Source organism: Microchirus variegatus, assembly GCF_963457635.1.
Source record: "Microchirus variegatus genome assembly, chromosome: 15".
In the NCBI taxonomy this organism is placed as follows: domain Eukaryota; kingdom Metazoa; phylum Chordata; class Actinopteri; order Pleuronectiformes; family Soleidae; genus Microchirus; species Microchirus variegatus.
This window is the reverse complement of record NC_139816.1, coordinates 2,989,725-3,009,383: the sequence shown is the minus strand read 5'-3', so window position 1 is coordinate 3,009,383 and position 19,659 is coordinate 2,989,725. Positions and strand designations below refer to the sequence as shown.

General features: G+C 40.3%; 1 protein-coding gene across 1 annotated transcript; it reads left to right on the top strand.

Moving 5' to 3' along the window:
* Positions 1-744: 744 nt before the first annotated feature.
* tnk2a (tyrosine kinase, non-receptor, 2a) lies at positions 745-19,423 on the top strand (the record flags this gene model as incomplete). Its single annotated transcript, XM_083901466.1, has 19 exons — positions 745-867; positions 2,264-2,497; positions 3,763-3,999; positions 5,098-5,247; positions 5,335-5,430; positions 6,113-6,294; positions 7,954-8,080; positions 8,240-8,386; positions 9,236-9,330; positions 10,364-10,558; positions 12,294-12,385; positions 13,191-13,235; positions 13,712-13,974; positions 15,152-15,367; positions 16,433-17,061; positions 17,151-17,301; positions 17,765-17,860; positions 18,503-18,630; positions 19,417-19,423. The coding sequence occupies 19 exons, from the start codon at positions 745-747 to the stop codon at positions 19,421-19,423; spliced, it is 3,213 nt and encodes a 1,070-aa protein (XP_083757592.1).
* Between the last annotated feature and the right edge of the window lie 236 nt (positions 19,424-19,659).

The following is a 19,659-nucleotide window of genomic DNA, read 5'->3' as shown; positions in this document are numbered from 1 at the left end:
TTTGTTGCCGTAGCCTTAGAAGAAGTATTTTTACACGTATTTTAGTCTCGATTTACTGTGGATTTACCGTCGATTGCTACGCTAACGAAGAAGAACGGCGTCCTTTTTGGTCTGTGAAGGCCACCATAGTTGCTCAAAATGCTTGGGGGGTGCATTCTGCAGTCTCACCACTGGGTGTCACTAAATCTTAGACACTGGACTTATAATGGATCGATGACGATATCATCCAATCCATTCATCCCACATGTTTGAAGCGCAACTACCATCTGCATGAATGAAGTGCATGCTGGGAACTCGCGTCCATCCATCCTTCCGTCCATCTGTCCTTGTATTTCCCTCTCTCCTCCTCCTCCTCTTATGTCTCTTCCTCTGCTGCTGAATTATTTAGCGTCTGTCTGACGAAGAATACGGCGGTTTGAGGCAGGAGAGAAAAAGAGGAGAGGGAGGCGATAAAGGATGGAGGAGGAGGAGGAGGAGGAGGAGGTGTGGAGATGTCCGACGATGAGTCAGCAGGGAAGAGAAGAAGAAGAAGAAGAAGCGGTGGGAGGGAGGACGCAGAGAGTTCATCGATGCTTGTGTTTGTGTGCTTTGATTCAGCTGGAGACGGAGAGGAGATGAGACCTGGACCCGGACCTGGACCTGGACCCGGAGGCGTTAAACACAGCGTTCAGAGCTAACGGAGCGAGAAAAAAAGAAGGGACGACAGAGGAAGAAAAAGAGAGATAAAGAGAGAGGGAGAACAGGATGGGGGAGAGCTACATGTACCAGCGACTCCCCTTCGCCAGAGGAGAGGAGGAGGCTGAGGAGGAGGAGCACGACGAAGACGAGAGAGACCGGAGGGTCAGGGACAGTGTCGGGAGGCAAATGGTAACGTGTGTGTGTGTGTGTGTGTGTGTGTGTGTTCTTGTACTTGCTGCATACTGAGGACCAGTGAGGGTTTTTAACCAACATAGTGAGGTCATTTTTTACAAAGTGGTGGACATTTTGTGCGGTCCTCCTCACTTTGTTTTCATTGAAATCACTTCCTGAGGTTGTAAACATGCTATACTCTGTTTTTAAAGGTGCATTATGTAATAAATCTAAAGCAACTGGCTATAAAATGTCACAGAGACTCGGGTATAATGTTCATATAACATACTGAACTCACCAACAACAACAGTACAGACGAAATATTTGCATTAAAAAAACTATATTTTGCAGACTGCAAATCATGTTTATGTTTTGAAATCATGTTTTTTGCATGTGGCGCCACCTACCGCCGTCTACCAATCATTGCAGTCAGTAGAGTCTCAGCTGCCGAGCAACCACGGGTTGCCAGTTACGTCAAAAAACGAAACCTAAAAGACCTTGGTGTTTTGAATTTGAATGTAGTAACCGTTTTTGGCCACATTCTTACATATGGCGCCTTTAACAAATGTCCTCAATTCGGTACAAAAACCCGTTTTCCAGCCCTGGTGTTTCACACACTTTTTGCTCTGGGGCACCACCTGCAGATATTTTATGGTACTGCACCCAGTCGTTCTATATCGTTCTTATTCATGAAGTAGATATTTGTAATTGTGTTGATTTATAAAGTGGAAATGCTGGTCCTCACTTTGCCAGCACTTTTACCTGGTCCTCAGCATGCAGCAAGTATAAGAACGTGTGTGTGTGTGTGTGTGTGTGTGTGTTGTTAAATTCAAGTTATTATTATGACCTCGTTTTTAAATCCTCTTCTTAAATAAGAACCTGCCATTTCTACACTTTAAAAAAAAAAAAATGATCTTGTAGTTTTCAACAATAACAATAATTAACATACAAATGAGTCATAATAATAATATAATAGTTCTGTTATGGTTTATTTAAAGGCTGCTGCATTACTGATTTAATGAGTTATTTCTTTAGTCCACTGCTTCACACTTTTAATTTCTCATTACTAATTTATAGTTTAAAAAATCTATATATATATATGAAGCATTGTATATATGGCAAAATATGTAATTGCGATTTTAGTGGAGAAACTTTCACTTCTCGTGCTTTACAGTCCAATTCAGGGCTGAAACTGAAGATTATTTGATGAATCAATGACTGTTTCAGCTTCTTTAAATGTGAATACGTTCTGGTTTCTTTGCTCCGTACAACACATTTTTGGTTTGAAGACAAAAAGAAAAGACGCTTTATGGATCAAACGAGGTCCTCGATTCGTCGATAATTCAAATTGAATGAGTGGAGTTGCTTTTATTGTGCTGATGTTTACAGTAAGAGCGTTTGTGTGTGTGTGCAGATGCAGGGTGAGGAGGGCACAGAGTGGCTCCTGGAGCTGCTCACGGACGTTCAGCTGCAGCAGTATTTGCTGAGGATCCGCGACGAGCTCAACGTCACCAGACTCTCGCACTTCGACTACGTGAAGAACGAGGACTTGGAGAAAATCGGCATGGGACGTCCAGGTCAGAGGAGGCTGTGGGAGGCCGTGAAGAGGAGGAGAGCGCTTTACAAACGCAAGTCCTGGATGAGCAAGGTGACAAACACAAGTGTTTGGTTATTTATTCAACGTTTTAGCTCCAAACTGCAGAGGCAGACTTTCAACTGTTCAAAGGTTTGGACTCGCCTATTCAATTTGTTTGTGTTTTCCTTTAAAAGTCACACTTTTATTCATCAAAAGAGTTGCAAAATGAATAGAAAATATAGTCAAGACATTGATAAGATTAGAAATAATGATTTTTATTCAAAATAAGCATTTTGCCCTTTGGTCAAAGAACCAGTAAAACTGTTTTCAGCTGTGCTAACATCATTGCACAAGGGTTTTCAAGGGTTTTCTAATCATCCAATAGTCTTCTAACGCCATTAGCAAACACAATGTACCATTAGAAGACTGGAAATGGGCCTCTATACACCTATGTACATATTCTATTAAAAACCAGACGTTTACAGCTAGAATAGTCATTTACCACATTAACAATGTATAGAGTGTAAAAAAAAAAAGTACTTTCCTTTTCCTTCAAAAATAAGGACATTTTGATAAAATAAAATAAAAAAAAAAGAAACCCTAACCCTCAAAATTAATTTTTTTTCCCTCAAAATTAATTTTTTTTCCTCAAAATTCGATTTTTTTTCTCAAAATTCATTTTTTTCTCAAAATTCATTTTTTTCCCTCAAAATTCTTTTTTTTTTCTTCTCAAAATTTATTTTTTTTCTCAAAATTCATTTTTTGGTTCTCAAAATTCATTTTTTTTCTCAAAATTCATTTTTTGGTTTTCAAAATTCATTTTTTGGTTCTCAAAATTCATTTTCTTTCCTCAAATTCAATTTTTTTCTCAAAATTTATTTATTTTTCTCTCAAGATTTAATTTTTTTTCTCTCAAGATTTAATTTTTTTCCCCTCAAAATTTAATTTTTTTCTCAAAATTTCATTTTTTTCTCAAAATTTCATTTTTTTCTCAAAATTTCATTTTTTTCTCAAAATTTCATTTTTTTCTCAAAATTTAATTTTTTTCTCAAAATTTCACGTTTTTCTCAAAATTTCACTTTTTTTCTCAAAATTTCATTTTTTTTCTCAAAAAAATTTCTACATTTTTTTTTTCTCAAAATGTTTATTTCTTTCTCAAAATGTTTATTTCTTTCTCAAAATGTGTTATATTCATTGAAAGAAAAAGAAGTGCTTTTCCTTCAAAACTAAGGACATTTCTAAGTGAGCCCACACTTCTGAACGCTAGCGTAGCTTGTTTTTAACAGGAAGTAGCCAGACTTCTGCACATGCACAGAACGTTTCCTTGACGTCCGCAGGTGTTTCCCGTGAAACGCTCTGACGCCGACCCACAGCAGCAGCAGCCCCTCCCTCAGGTGGCGTCGGCGGCGGTGACGGCGTTGGCGTCGTCCGGCCAGGCCTCAGCGAGCAGCGAATCGGCGGCGTCCCTCACCTGTCTGATCAGAGAGGCGGAGCTACAGCTGTTTGAGCGTCTCGGGGACGGAACGTTCGGAGTGGTTCGGAGAGGGGAGTGGACCGGTCCTAACGGCAGAGTGGTGAGACACAGGCTTAACTTTATCATTGTTTTAGCCTCAGATTAAGGGCCTTGCTTTATGAAGGCGACCATTTTGTTTTTTCCTTGAAAAATAGTCTATTTCAAGAAAGAGTGAAAGCAGCAATATAAAGTCTTTGTCTCGAGAGTCAAATGAGCTGAAAGCCTGATTTAATACAACACAAATCAAGAAGATGTCGAGATACCACACTTTGTTACAGTGTCATGTCATGAAATATCGCAATATTTTAGTGTTTAGTGTTTTCTTACATCCGATCATGCAAAACATTTTGAGTTTTAAAGTTAGATTTTTTAAAGTCAGAAATTCTGAGTTTTAAAGTTAGATTTTTGAAAGTCAGAAATTCCGAGTTTTAAAGTCAGAAATTCAGAGTTTTGAAGTTATAATTTTTAAAGTCAGAATTTTTGAGTTTTAAAGTTAGATTTTTTAAAGTCAGAATTTTCAAAGTCAGAGTTCTGAGTTTCGAAGTCAGAAATTTTGAGTTTTAAAGTCAGAAATTTTGAGTTTTAAAGTTAGATTTTTTAAAGCTAGATTTTTTAAAGTCAGAATTTTTAAAGTTAGAATTTTGAGTTTTAAAGTCAGAAATTCTGACTTTTAAAGTTAGATTTTTTAAAGTCAGAATTTTTGAGTTTTAAAGTTAGATGTTTTTAAATCAGAATTTTTAAAGTCAGAACTCTGAGTATTAAAGTCAGAAATTCTGAGTTTTAAAGTTAGAATTTTTAAAGTCAGAAATTTTGAGTTTTAAAGTTAGATGTTTTTAAATCAGAATTTTTAAAGTCAGAATTCTGAGTATTAAAGTCAGAAATTCTGAGTTTTAAAGTTAGATTTTTTTAAAGTCAGAAAGTCAGAATTGTTAAAGTCAGAAATTGTGAGTTTTAAAGTCAGAAATTCTGAGTTTTAAAGTCAGAAATTTCGAGTTTTAAAGTCAGAATTCTGATGCCGGTCTGATTTGCGCTTGTGCAGCTCTCTGTTTTTCCTCCTCTATAACTGCAGTCTCACCACTAGGTGTCACCAATTCTTACAAACTGGACCTTAAAACGCGAGTGAATAAACTCTTCTTCTTCTTCTCCTCCGTGTCTCCAGTTGTCCGTGGCGATCAAGTGTCTGAAAGCGGGCGTGTTGGACTCGGAGGGTCTGGACGATTTCATCCGAGAGGTGAACGCCATGCACTCGCTCAATCACCAGAACCTCATCCGGCTGTACGGCGTCGTCCTCACGCAGCCCATGAAGATGGTAAAGTGACACCGTTCTCACTGTTGTTGTCTTTTTCTAAACATGCACAGACACACAACACTGACTTCTGTGTGTGTGTGTGTTTAGGTGACAGAGTTAGCTCCTCTGGGCTCTCTGTTGGATCGCCTCAGAAAGCGTCAGGGCCACATCCTCCTCTCGTCTCTGTGTAACTACGCCGTGCAGGTCAGTGAACGCCACGCGAGAGGGAAAGAGTGAGGAAAGTTGAAGTGAAACTTCCCCCATGAACTTTCTCTTTTCTCTCATTTCATCACATATTTGATGTTCGAGAAACAGCTGTGATGAGTTCATTCACTTTTTTTTTTTTTTATATTCTGTAGAAGTCAGCAAAAAGTGTGCTTTTATTCTGAAAATCCTACTTTTACGTAAAAGAAAATCTTATTCTTATATAGAATTATGATCGTTTCCTTCTTTTATGATATTAATATCTGTGTTTTTATTTCAATTTAAAACGCCGTCTTTTAAATGTCCACTAATTATTAATTAATATATAATTATATATAATATAATTATATCAATTTGAAAAAGGAAAGTCATATTTAGTTGTTTTAATGTAACTGTTCATATATTTTATGATAATTTAAGACATGGACTTTTTTCTTTTGTTTATTCATTGTTAGAATAGAGTCATGTGAATGAAAATAAATGAGTTAAATAGTTTAAAAATGAAAAGAAAACCAAACAGAACAATAATGAAGGACAAAAACAAACGTTTTTATAATTTTACCTGTTATTTTTCTTTGCATGTTTTGTAAAATCTGCCTGTTTTAGTAATTCTGTCCAATAATATTCTACATATTGAATGATTTTATGTGTGTGTGTGTGTGTGTGTGTGTGTGTGTGTTAGGTGGCCTGTGGGATGACGTACCTGGAGCAGAAGCGTTTCCTCCACAGAGACCTGGCCGCTCGTAACGTCCTGCTCTCCACCAACGACACGGTGAAGATCGGAGACTTTGGCCTCATGAGGGCGCTGCCGCTGCACACTGACCTCTACATCATGGAGGAGGGACACAAAATCCCTTTCCCCTGGTCAGTGAGAATAAAATAAGATGGATATATTGGATGAATGGATTATTCATCTGTCCCTCCTTCTTTTCTCTCCTCTGTACTCGAGTGAGGAGTGGTAGAGTATGATGGACGTAGGAGTTCTCAAGTCAAGGAAGGAGAGAGAGAGAGAGAGAGAGGAAAGGAGAGGGCGAAGGAAGGAGAAGGAAGAAGAACAGAGAGAAGGAAGGAGAGGGAGAAATAAGGAGGAGGGAGAGAGAGGAGGGAGAGATAAGAAAGATGGAAGTAGGAGAGAGAGAAGGAAATAGGAGAGATAAGGAAGTAGGAGAGAGAGAGAAGGAAGGGGAGAAAGAAGGAAGTAGGAGATAGAGAAGGTAGGAGAGAGAAGGAAGTAGGTGAGCGAAGGAAGTAGGAGAGAGTGAAAGAAGAAGAGGGAGAAGGAAGTAGAAGAGATAAGGAAGTAGGAGAGAGAGAGAGAGAGAGAGAAGGAAGTAGGAGAAAGAGAGAAGGAAGGGAAGAAAGGAAGTAGGAGAGAGAAGGGAGAGAGAAGGTAGGACAGATAAGGAAGTAGGAGAGAGAATGAAGAGGGAGAGAGATGGTAGGACAGATAAGGAAGTAGGAGAGAGAGAGGGAAGAGGGAGAGAGATGGTTGGAGAGATAAGGAAGTAGGAGAGAGAGAGAGGAGGAACTAGGAGAGAGAGAAGGTAGGAGAGATAAGGAAGTAGGAGAGAGAGAGAGAGAGAGAGAGAGAGAAGGAAGTAGGAGAGAGAAGTTAGGAGAGACAGAAGGAAGTAGGAGAGAGGGAAGGAAGTAGGCGAGATAAGGAAGTAGGAGAGGGTTAAGGAAGGAGGCAGAGGGAAGGTAGGAGAGAGAAGGAAGTAGGAGAGAGTGAAGGAAGGAGGGAGAGAGAAGGAACGAGGAGAGAGAGAAGGTAGGAGAGATGGATAATGGATAATTTCCAGCTTTCACGTCAGAAGTGAACACATTTATGTCTCTGTTGTACCTCTGTGTGTGTCTGTGTGTGTCTCTGTGTGTGTCTGTGTTTGTGTCTCTGTCGTGTCTCTGTCGTGTCTCTGTTGTGTCTCTGTGTGTGTCTGTGTGTGTCTGTGTTTGTGTCTCTGTCGTGTCTCTGTCGTGTCTCTGTTGTGTCTCTGTTGTGTGTCTGTGTGTGTCTCTGTGTGTCTGTGTTTGTGTCTCTGTCGTGTCTCCGTTGTGTCTCTGTTGTGTGTCTGTGTGTGTCTCTGTGTGTGTCTCTGTCGTGTCTCCGTTGTGTCTCTGTTGTGTCTCTGTGTGTGTCTGTGTGTGTCTGTGTTTGTGTCTCTGTCGTGTCTCTGTCGTGTCTCTGTTGTGTCTCTGTTGTGTGTCTGTGTGTGTCTCTGTGTGTCTGTGTTTGTGTCTCTGTCGTGTCTCCGTTGTGTCTCTGTTGTGTGTCTGTGTGTGTCTCTGTGTGTCTGTGTTTGTGTCTCTGTCGTGTCTCTGTCGTGTCTCTGTCGTGTCTCCGTTGTGTCTCTGTTGTGTGTCTGTGTGTGTCTCTGTGTGTGTCTGTGTTTGTGTCTCTGTCGTGTCTCTGTCGTGTCTCTGTCGTGTCTCTGTTGTGTCTCTGTTGTGTCTCCGTTGTGTCTCGTATGTGTGTCTCTGTCGTGTCTCTGTTGTGTGTCTGTGTGTGTCTCCGTTGTGTCTCAGGTGCGCTCCAGAGTCTCTGAAGTCGCGGACGTTCTCCCACGCCTCAGACACCTGGATGTTCGGGGTGACTCTGTGGGAGATGTTCACCCACGGTCAGGAGCCGTGGTTGGGCCTCAACGGCAGCCAGGTCATCTGCTCATTGACTTTTAGTTGTTGGGTTATTGGGAAAAATACTTTTTTTTTTAAAAAGGACTGGAATAAACACTTTAATATCATCAAATACTATGATTTAATTCATAAATAATCATGTTTTCAGTGAGTAAATGTTGAATTTCTTGCGTTCCAGATCCTCCATAAGGTGGACGCAGAGGCTGAGAGGTTGTGTAAACCAGAAGACTGTCCTCAGGACGTCTATAACGTCATGCTGCAGTGCTGGAGCCCTAAACCTGACGACAGACCCACCTTCATCGCCCTCAGAGACTTCCTCCTAGAGGTACGACAACAACAACAACAACAACAACTTTAAAGATAGAAGAAGGAAGAAGAACAGAGAGAAGGAAGGAGAGAGGGAGAAGGAGGGAGACATAAGGAGGAGGGAGAGAGAGGAGGGAGAGATAAGAAAGATGGAAGTAGGAGAGAGAAGGAAATAGGAGAGATAAGGAAGTAAGAGAGAGAGAGAAGGAAGGGGAGGAAGTAGGAGATAGAGAAGGTAGAAGAGATTGAAGTAGGTGAGTGAAGGAAGTAGGAGAGAGTGAAAGAAGGAGAGAGAGAAGGAAGTAGAAGAGATAAGGAAGTAGGAGAGAGAGAAGGAAGTAAGAGAGAGAGAAGGAAGTAGGCGAAAGAGAGAAGGAAGGGAAGAAAGGAAGTAGGAGAGAGGAGGGAGAGAGAAGGCAGTAGGAGAGAGAAGGAAGGGAAGAAAGGAAGTAGGAGAGAGGAGGGAGAGAGAAGGTAGGACAGATAAGGAAGTAGGTGAGAGAGAAGGAAGAGTGAAAGAGATGGTTGGAGAGATAAGGAAGTAGGAGAGAGAGAAGGTAGGAGAGAGAGAGAGAAGTTAGGAGAGAGAAGGAAGTAGGAGAGAGAAGGGAGAGAGAGAAGGAAGTAGGAGAGAGAAGGGAGAGAGAGAGAAGGAACTAGGAGAGAGAGAGAGAAGTTAGGAGAGAGAAGGAAGTAGGAGAGAGAGAGAGGAGGAAGTAGGAGAGAGAGAGAGAAGTTAGGAGAGGGAGAAGGGAGAGAGAGAGAGATATCATTGATATTGACAGCTGACCACATTTTCTGCTGAATATTCACACACACACACAGTAGCGTAACCATGGCAACCGCGCTCTTTTCTCTCTCTGTGCAGACGATGCCCACAGACATGAGAGCGCTGCAGGACTTTGAGGAGGACGATAAGCTGCCCATCAAGATGAACGACGTCATCACCATCGTGGAGGGAAGGTCGGTGTGAGACGACGACCACGACGACGCTGTAAACTCTGACTGTCACGTGACCAAAGCAGCGCGTCGTACTGTAGGAACATATCTAAGAATAGAAGATGAACGCCAACCTCGTCAAAGTCGGAGCGGAATTCTGCTTTTACGACATACGATGAAACAAATGCACCCGTTACTGCCTATTTTACAACCGTAAAAAGCAAACAATACGAGTTGCCACCTGTAGGGGGAGCCAGAAGATCAAATCAGACACCGTCTTACTTTAGTATATAACTAATCAGCTGATTTTTAATTATTTATGCGAGTTAATGCACTGAACCTCTGTCTTTTCATCTTAAAATGTATTTGACAATTTTTTTTAGTTTCACATACTTATTAATAATAATAATAATAATAATAATAATACTTAATAATATTAATATCTTGAGATAAATAATGTTTATCTCATTTAACTGTTTTTTTTGTTTTTTTTTAATTGCTGTTTCACGAAACTTAAAAAAAAAAATTGAAAGTACAAATTCATACGAGGCCACTTTTGTGATTTTAGGTTAAAATAAGAGCGACGCATCACTATGATTCATGGAATTTAAAGTGTAAGTGTTCCATAAAGGCTCGGTTTGTGCATCATTTTTGAATGAATGAATGATTAAAGGCTTCATTTTGAACGTAATAAAATAAAAACAAGGAAAAAAATGAAGGTTTTATCAATAAATCGGTCAATCTTAATGTATATATCGCACTTTACGCGCAGATAAATTGTATAAAAATACATAAAAGCAACACAGATTTCAGTATATTCAACTAAAACACTTGCATTTACTGTAGAATCCATCATAAAGTGAAATAAGTGTGTCATTTAAGCACATTTAGTGCATCACTTGTCATGTGGACGTCGGTCGACCTCATTCCTAAAGATTCCACAGAAATTATCCACATGACTGTAATCACCGGAGACGTGGTCTGTCACATGATTTCCTCTGTCTGTCAATCATGTGATTTTGTGTGTGTGTGTGTGTGTGTGTGTGTGTGTGTTCAGGGCGGAGCATTACTGGTGGCGGGGTCAGAACAGGCGGACGCTGCGCGTGGCTCAGTTCCCTCGTCACGTGGTGACGGCGGTGGCCGGCCTGTCGGCTCAGGACATCAGCCGACCGCTCAAACACTCCTTCATCCACACGGGACACGGGGACACGGATCCTCACCGGAGCTGGGGCTTCGCCGACCGCATTGACAGGTTCATGCTCCGTCATCAACAACAACAACAACAACAACAACAACAACACATACGTTAATATAACATTAGATTATTAAGTGGGGGAAAGACCTTGAGTGTCATGAAAGGCGCCTTCAAATATAATGCATTATTATTATTATTATTATTATTATTACCGTATTAATAATAAAAAAACAACTGTTCACAATATTACATCATGAATTTAAATTTAAATGTATTAATAGATACATTTATTTAAAATTATGTAAATAATAATGTGGACAACTGTAATTAGTTTATTTTCTATATATGTTATTGAATGGTCTATATCATTGGTTCTCAAAGTGCGGCCCGGGGGCCAACGACGGCCCGCAGAAACATTTCTGGCGGCCCCGCAGTGAATTACAGTTGATAGTTTTAATCCAGGAGCGACGAAGCTTGTTAAATGTTGATTGGACATTACTGGATACAGACCAATAAGTGTAAACAAAAATACTGGGTATTTACCTGGTTTCTATATGGTGAATTTTAGTGTATTATTGTGTTATAAGCTGGTAATAAGCAGGTAGCTACAGCCCCCAATTACTATTTACCCAGTAAATATATGGTAACAGAAATGTGTTACTTGGTATTAACCTGTAATTAGAAGGTAAGAACAATGGCCAAAATACTGGGTAATAACCCAGTAAATTATAAAGAGTTATTATATTAACGCTTAAATTACATTATATTAACTCTTATATTACTTAACGCTAAACTGTAGAACTGCAATCTGGTCATTAAAATTATTACAAATGGGATTTCTTTCTGGTTTTTTTTTCCTTTGGCGACCTTCAGTCCAATGTTGGGTTCCTAAATTGGCCCTCAGGTATCAAAACTTTGAGAACCCCTGTTCTATATGATACATTTAATAATGTGATAATTATGCCCTATAATGTCTTATTATTACTGTTATAAAAACATTCCTAGCAAACATATATTATATTATATTATATGCCTCAGCTACACGAGGTCGTCTTTTCAGTATCACATGATATTAAGTGTGTGTGTGGGGGGGGGGCACATGTAATAGATTGGGGGGGCCGCATATAGCCCACGGGCCGCCAGTTTGACACCTGTGCATTACAGGAAGATCGGTGACATCGAATGGTGAAACTTTTACACACAAAATCAGTCGTTCTTCTTTGTTTTTGCCTTATTTTGAGGTTTTTAAAGACACAAAATGGACGCTACGGCTGCCTTTGTCTTAATATGCTCTCAGTTAACCCTGATAAGTGGAGAATGTTGATTAAAAAGCAGCAGCTTAAATGAGAGAAAATTACACACGCTGCGATTCTAGTGTTGTTATAACGCTCCGCCACTTGGAGGCAGTAGTGCTCCTTTTCCCTCTGAGCCTGTGAGACAATGTAACAAGCGTCCTTTACAGTAGTTTATTCATTTAAACTAATGAATAATAATATCAAGGAAATGCTGAAATAATTAACGGCTGCATTAACTCCACTGAATATAAACTGATGATTATTTTCAGAATTGGATAATCTGTTTTAATGATTTTTTTTCTTTCGTTTACGGAGCAAAGAAACGAGAAAATATTCACATTTTGGAAGCTGAACAGTTCAAACTGGACTCAAAACTTAATCGATTGTCAAAATAGTTATCAATTGAATTTAGTCATTGACGAATAATGGATTAATTGTTGCGTCTGACTGTTGTTTTTAGTTTTTAATGAAATAAACTGTGTTCCTCTCCTCTTTAGTCTGTATTTGGGGAACCCCATGGATCCACCTGACGTCCTCGGGATGGAGGCCGGCATCGCCAGACCCACAAAACTCCCCAACCGCGCCAAGAGTAAATACATACAAAACACATTTAATAATGGGGTTTTCAAAGTTAAACATACAGATGAAAATAACACAGGAGTGGAAATAAAATGACTGATATAATTATATAGAAAATATCATTCATATCATTCAGTTTTTTTTGTAACTTAACCCTTTAACACCTAAGTCTCAAAATCTCTGTGTGGACTTATTTTTCTTATTTTAACCATAAAAAGTCCTGTGATTAAAGTGCTTTTTCCGAGAATAACTGTAATATCTGGCAGTTGTTTACAGTTTACAGCATGTTAAAGTGCTGCATTAGCAATTTAAGATGAAGAAAAAACGTGTTGTTAGCGGCTTCATACGTTCATAAACCGTCTAAAATGACACAGTAGTTGTACACGGAACACCAGTTTTTTTGTGTGATATATTTGAAGTTTGAACAGTATAATATAATGTATAATACAGGCAGTTTTTACAACTCTTTCCTCTCTGGTGACAAAGTGAAATAACCGTAAAAATAAAAACTCCTCAGCAGTTATAAACCTGTGCTAACTACTTTTTCTGTGACTAAATGACCTACTTTTTAATATTTATGTCACCAAATTAAATGTGGTGTGCCTCAAGGTTGGAGTTTAGGCCCGCTCTTGTTCTTTTTTAACACGCCTTTGGGTTACGTTCTCGGTAGACACGGCTTTGTTTATCTACTATTTACCGTTGCGTAATTGCGACAATGCAAAGTGCGCTCGCTCGGTGTTAAAGGGATTTATATAAATAGTTAAAAATGTCTTGAATTGAAAAAAGTGAGTAACGTGAACAACTGTCTCCATCAGAGCAACCTCCTCCTCGTCCTCCTCAACCTGCTGTTCTGCTCAAGAGTGAGTTCTTTGCACACACACACACACACACACACACACACACACACACTCTTGTACTTGGTGCATACTGAGGACCAGATAAAAGTGCTGACAAAGTGAGGACCAGCATTTCCACTTTATAAATCAACACAATTACACATTTCTACTTCATGAATGACATCTATAAAGAACTACTGGGTGCAGTACTATAAAAATCTCTGCAGGTGGAGCCCCAGAGCAAAAAGTGTGTGAAACACCAGGACTGGAAAACGGGTTTTTGTACCAAATTGAGGACCTCTGTTAAGTATAGCATGTTTACAACCTCAGGAAGTGATTTTAATGAAAACATAGTGAGGACCGACCAAAATGTCCCCACTTCGTAAAAATGACCTCACTTTGTTGGTTAAAAACCCCTCACTGGTCCTCAGTATGCTGCAAGTACAAGAACACACACACACTCACACACTGATGACGCGTGTGTGTGTGTGTGTAAACAGAACCGTTCTACGACTCAGTCATGGACGATTACTACGACGACGCCGAAGACGGCGGGGGCGGCGGCGGCGGCGGCAGCACCGCCTCTTCGGGCCTGAAGAGGCTGGGCGTGTCCCTGGGCCTGAAGCTCCGCCCGTGGGAGGGGCCCGGCGTGCGCTCGGCCAAAAGCGAGGTGTCGCTCATCGACTTCACGGACGACAGCTTCAGCTCCACCACGCCGTCGCCGCTCACCGATTCGCAGCAGCCCGACGAGGACACGCTGAAGGTGCAGAGATTTACTGGCATAAAGGTTCAGTACGTAATATTTGTCAGAGTATAATCACCAACTAGTACCGCAAGCAGTATTAACGGGTTCGAGCTTGAAGCGTGCGAGTCGATGTGCGCCCACCTCGACACTTGCGCCCTGAGCTCGTCTCTCGTTCATTCACTGTTTGCTGTTGTAGTTATTATCAGCGCCGTCCATGCGGATGTTGGGCTGTGGAGGAAAAGTCATGTTTTACTTCCTGTTAAGGAAGTTACACTTTCTGTTGGTCTCACATATCAAGTTCCGTGCAGATCGGTCAATGTACGGTAAAGTTAGAGGGCACTTCCTGTTTAAAATGGCTGACTTCCTGTGGGGTCAAAGGCGTGTCCATTAACATTTTCAGGGAAGTTCCCTTGACTCACATATCATGTTGCGTGGAGATCGGGCAATGTACGGCAAAGTTACATTATTCTTCCTGTTTTGGGCGGTTCCACTTCCTGTTCGGAGTTTAGCTTTTGCAGACATGTCCAGGATAGGTTCCTGGTCTCACATGTCAAGTTCCGTGCAGATCAATCAATGTACGGTAAAGTTAGAGGGCACTTCCTGTTTAAAATGGCTGACTTCCTGTTGGGTCAAAGGCGTGTCCATTAACATGTTCAGGGAAGTTCCCTTGACTCGCATATCATGTTGCGTGGAGATCGGGCAATGTACGGCAAAGTTACATTCTACTTCCTGTTTTGGGCGGTTCCACTTCCTGCTTGGAGTTTATGTCCAGGATAGGTTCCTGGTCTCACATATCAAGTTCCGTGGAGATCGGGCAATGGATGGCAAAGTTACATTCTACTTCCTGTTTTGGGCGGTTCCACTTCCTGTTTGGAGTTTATGTCCAGGATAGGTTCCTGGTCTCACATATCAAGTTCCGTGGAGATCGGGCAATGTATGGCAAAGTTACATTTTACTTCCTGTTTCGGCGGTTCCACTTCCTGGTGTTTGTGGCCTTAGAATAAATCCTTTGTAGTGGAGATAAGGCTTTAGATATGTGTTTTAGAAGACCGCCACAGTTCCCCTCCATTTGTTACACTCTGCTTTCACCACTAGATGTCACTCATTCAACATTTTTTTCCATACAAACACTTTTCCTTGGAATTTTTTGAATGATAACATGGATTCTGCAGCTGACTATTATTTTCCTCCTCAGGACACGCCGTCCATCTTGGACTGGCCCCTCCCACAGCCGGCGTACGACGAGGTCGCCGTGGAGCTCGACGACCAATCGGAGGACCAGGAGGTGAAGTCCATCAACAGAGGGATGAGCGAGGAGAGTGCGGCGGCGGTGACGGCGGCGGCGGGCGCTCCGGTCGCCGGGAGGAACGAGTCGCAGTCGGCCGACCTCTTCCAAGAACTGCAGAGAGAGGTAGAGAAAGAAAGACACATCACATGTTATACTCAGCAGCCACTTTACACTCGAAATAAATAAAATATAATAAAATAAAATACTATATGGTAAAAAATTACACCCTAAATATAAGTAAAACTAGAATAAAATAAAATAAAATACACAATATGGTAAAAAATTACACTCTAAATATAAGTAAAACTAGAGTTAAATCAAATAAAATACACAATTATGGTAAAAAAAGTACACTCTAAATATAAGTAAAAAGAAATAAAACGTAAAGATAAGAGTAAAAATAGAATAAAATAAAAATACAATATGGTAAAAAAAACATAACACTCTTAATATAAGTAAAACTGGAGTTAAATAAAATACACAATACGGTGAAAAAAATTACACTCTAAATATAAGTAAAACTATAGTAAAATAAAATACACAATATGGTGAAAAATTACACTTTAAATATAAGTAAAAAATAAATAAAAACGTAAAGATAAGAGTAAAAATAGAATAAAATAAAAATACAATATGGTAAAAAATTACACTCTAAATATAAGTAAAGCTATAGTTAAGTAAAATAAAATGCAATATGGTGAAAAATTACACTTTAAATATAAATAAAAAAGAAATAAAAACGTAAAAATAGGATAAAATAAAAATACAATATGGTGAAAAACTACACTTTAAATACAAGTAAACATATAGTTAGGTAAAATAAAATGCAATATGGTAAAAAATTACTCTCTAAATATAAGTAAACATATAGTTAAGTAAAATAAAATACACAATATGGTGAAAAATTACACTGTAAATATAATTTAAAAAAATAAATAAAATGTAAAGATAATAGAATAAAATAAAAATACAATATGGTAAAAAAATAAAAATAAATGACACTCTAATGTAGAGTAAGTAATAAAGTAGAGATAAGAATAAAAATAAGACAAGAAAGCACAATATCCAAAAATTTACACACAGTGTAGAAAAGGACTAAAGCGAGATGTGAACTAAGTTAAACTCTCTCTGTGTGTGTGTGTGTGTGTGTGTGTGTGTGTGATGATGATGATGATGATGATGATGCAGGTGATGGTGAAGCTGCAGGTTCCCATGGCGACCGGCCGCTCCCTGCCCTCCTCCCCCCTCTCCATGTCCCTGGCGCCCGTCAGCCCCCACAGACAGATCTACCTCCCTCCCCCGTCTCCGTCTCCGTCCTCCTCCGCCGCCGCCACGTCCAACTCCTTCTTCGAGGAGCGCCCGGTGCTGCCCCCTCGTAGCCCCGCTCCCCCGCTGCGTCCCTCCAAACACAACCTCGCCGCCCGCGCCGCTCAGCCGCACGCTCGCTGCAGCTCCGCCTCCCTGGGCGACGAGGAGAACGCGCCTCCCCAGATCCCGCCCAGGGACCACGCCTTCTCTCAGCCGGGCTCCCGCTCCTCCTCCCCCCTCCCTCTGGTGGTCCCGCCCCCTTCCTCCTCCTCCCCCGTGGTCCTCCCGCCCCCTCCCCTCTCCGTCTCGCCACGCCGGGCGTCAGGACTGCTCGGCCCCCTCCTCACCTCCTCCTCGCCGCCGCCGTCGCGTCCGGGCTCCTCCTACTGCTCCTCCTCCTTACTCGAGCCGCTCTCCTTCCGCGAGGGGCGCGGCATGGCGCCGTTGATTGACAGCTCGCAGAGCTCCGCCCCCGCCCCTCTGCCAGAGAGGCCAGCGTTTCTGGAGCGGTTTGTTATCGTTCTTCACCGTTTTAATCATTTTCTGTCTTTAATGTAAATATGAAGAAATAATTTTTTTTTTTTTTGTCCCTGATCAGATACGGAGCGGCCAACATGGCGGCGGTCAAACCCATCATGCAGCAGCAGCAGCAGCAGCCAGGGGGCGCCAAACCAAATTCCTCTTACAACAACAACAACGGGCGAACTGCGACGGTTCCCAGCATGCAACAGGAGCACAGCATCACACAGGTAACAGGTGACTGTAAAATTAATTAAAGTTTAATAATTTTATTACAAAGTCATAGCTTAAATTGTATTGGATCTTTTTTTTCTTCATTAAATTACGTTAATAATTAAAGGTGCATTATGTAATAAATCTAAATATGCTAATGTGTCACAGAGACTCAGGAATAATGTAATATTTGCATAAAAAAAAATATTTTGCAGACTGCAAATCACGTTTACGTTTTGAAATCATGTTTTGGCGTCATGTGGCGCCACCTACCGCCGTCTACCGATCATTGCAGTCGGTAGAGTCTCGGCTGCCGAGCAACCACGGGTTGCCAGTTACGTCAGAAAAACGTAACCTAAAAGACCTCGGTGTTTTGAATTTGAATGTAGTAACCGTAGTTTTTGGCCACATTCTTACATATGGCGCCTTTAATAAATAATTATAAATCTTATTTTCTATTTGCTCATGTTCTAAATGCAGGTGCAGGGAGCGGTGCATGGCGTCACACTGGAGGAGTGTAAACATGCTCTGCACACTCACAACTGGAAGATTCCTCAGGCCGTGAACCACCTGAAGGTACGTTATTAATAATAATAATAATAATAATAATATAATAATATAATAATGTCCGCGATGCTCCAAAATTATTTTATCATCAGTATTATATTTGTTCATTAACCCTAGGAAACCCAAGAAAAAAGCAAAAGGAAAATGATTTATTTGGATTTTGTATTATTTTATTTTATTTCCCTATGATAACAATAACGACAATATATATTTATTTTTTAAATTAGACCCTACAGTATCTCAGATACAGGCCTCTACCAAACGGTTGAGACGTCTGTTCATAATAAACCTGGTTTGCATAATTCATAAAGTACAACATTCAGAACAAGTGACATTAATTTAGTGTTGAGCTATAGTGACTTAAAGTGTGCTCGACCAAATGGTTGAGTTGTACCTTAAAGGGTTAAGTAATTGTATTTATGTTGATCCATTCAATGGGAATTCCTAATTAAAATGAGCTTTTATTGAAATGATTTGACGCATAATTTGTATTTTGTAATATATAACAAGCGCTTTTACTTTGAAAAACAGTCAGATGGATTATTCTGTTGTTTATGCTTCAAAATAGGCCAGATTTTTTATTTAAAACTATAAACAGTGTTTTATGGAAGAGTGAAAACACAGAGCTGACGTTCTGCGTGTGGACTGCAGGTGGAGCAGTTGTTCCGTCTGGGACTGAGGTCCAGAATCGAGTGTGAGGAGCTTCTGCAGCGCTGTCACTGGAACCTGGAACAGGCCAGCAGCGTCATGCTGGACACGTACGGACCTCATCACAACAGGTGCAGAAAAGACCAAGAAAGATTAGATTCTGCATGAAAAAATAGAATAAAACAGGCAAGAAACTTGCTACAAAGTACTTTCTCTTTGACGAAATGTCCTAGTTTTTAATTTAATATGGTGTACCTCAGGGCTCCAGTTTAGGGCCGCTCTTGTTTTGTTTTTCCAACGCACGTTAGGGTCACGTTATCGGTAGATTGGTTGGATTGGTAGATGTTTTTAAGTTTCTTTGTAGTTTATTTTTATTTCTCCTTAAATCGTTTGTGTGATTAAGCATCAGTTCGTACGAGATTACGACATTTTCCTCTTTCACTATTTGCTGAATTCCAGGATAACACATTTTTTCAATTTAGCATTTAGCAATTCGTTAATCTCACTCTCTGGATTTTGATTTACTTTGATCTCACTCTCAGAATTCCGACTTTTACTTTAATCTCAGAATTCTTTAATCTCACTCTCAGAATTCTGACTTTTACTTTAATCTCAGAATTTGTTAATCTCATCTCCGGATTTTGACTTTTACTTTAATCTCAGAATTCTTTAATCTCACTCTCAGAATTCTGACTTTTACTTTAATCTCAGAATTCTTTAATCTCACTCTCAGAATTCTGACTTTTACTTTAATCTCACTCAGAATTCCAATTTTTTCTTTAATCTCAGAATTCTTTAATCTCACTCAGAATTCTGACTTTGTTCCTCTTTCACTATTCGCTGAATTCCTGGATAAGAGCATTGAGTTGTATCGCAGAATTTGCTAATATTTTTTAACATTTGTCTCTGTGTCTCAGGAAATGATGAAACTGACGAAGAAATCAACTTGATGCTAAACCACTGGGACGACTCATCGCTTCAAGGACAAATCGCAAAATTGTGACGCTTTTTTTCTCCCCTGAACGGAGAAAATGTGCCTCACAAAAAAACATCGTACTGTGAATAACCTGCTACTACCTGCGCCACACACACACACACATGCATGCTCATTTTTAGCTAACAGAGCAGCTTGTTGAACAGGTCCGAATATTTACTTGAAA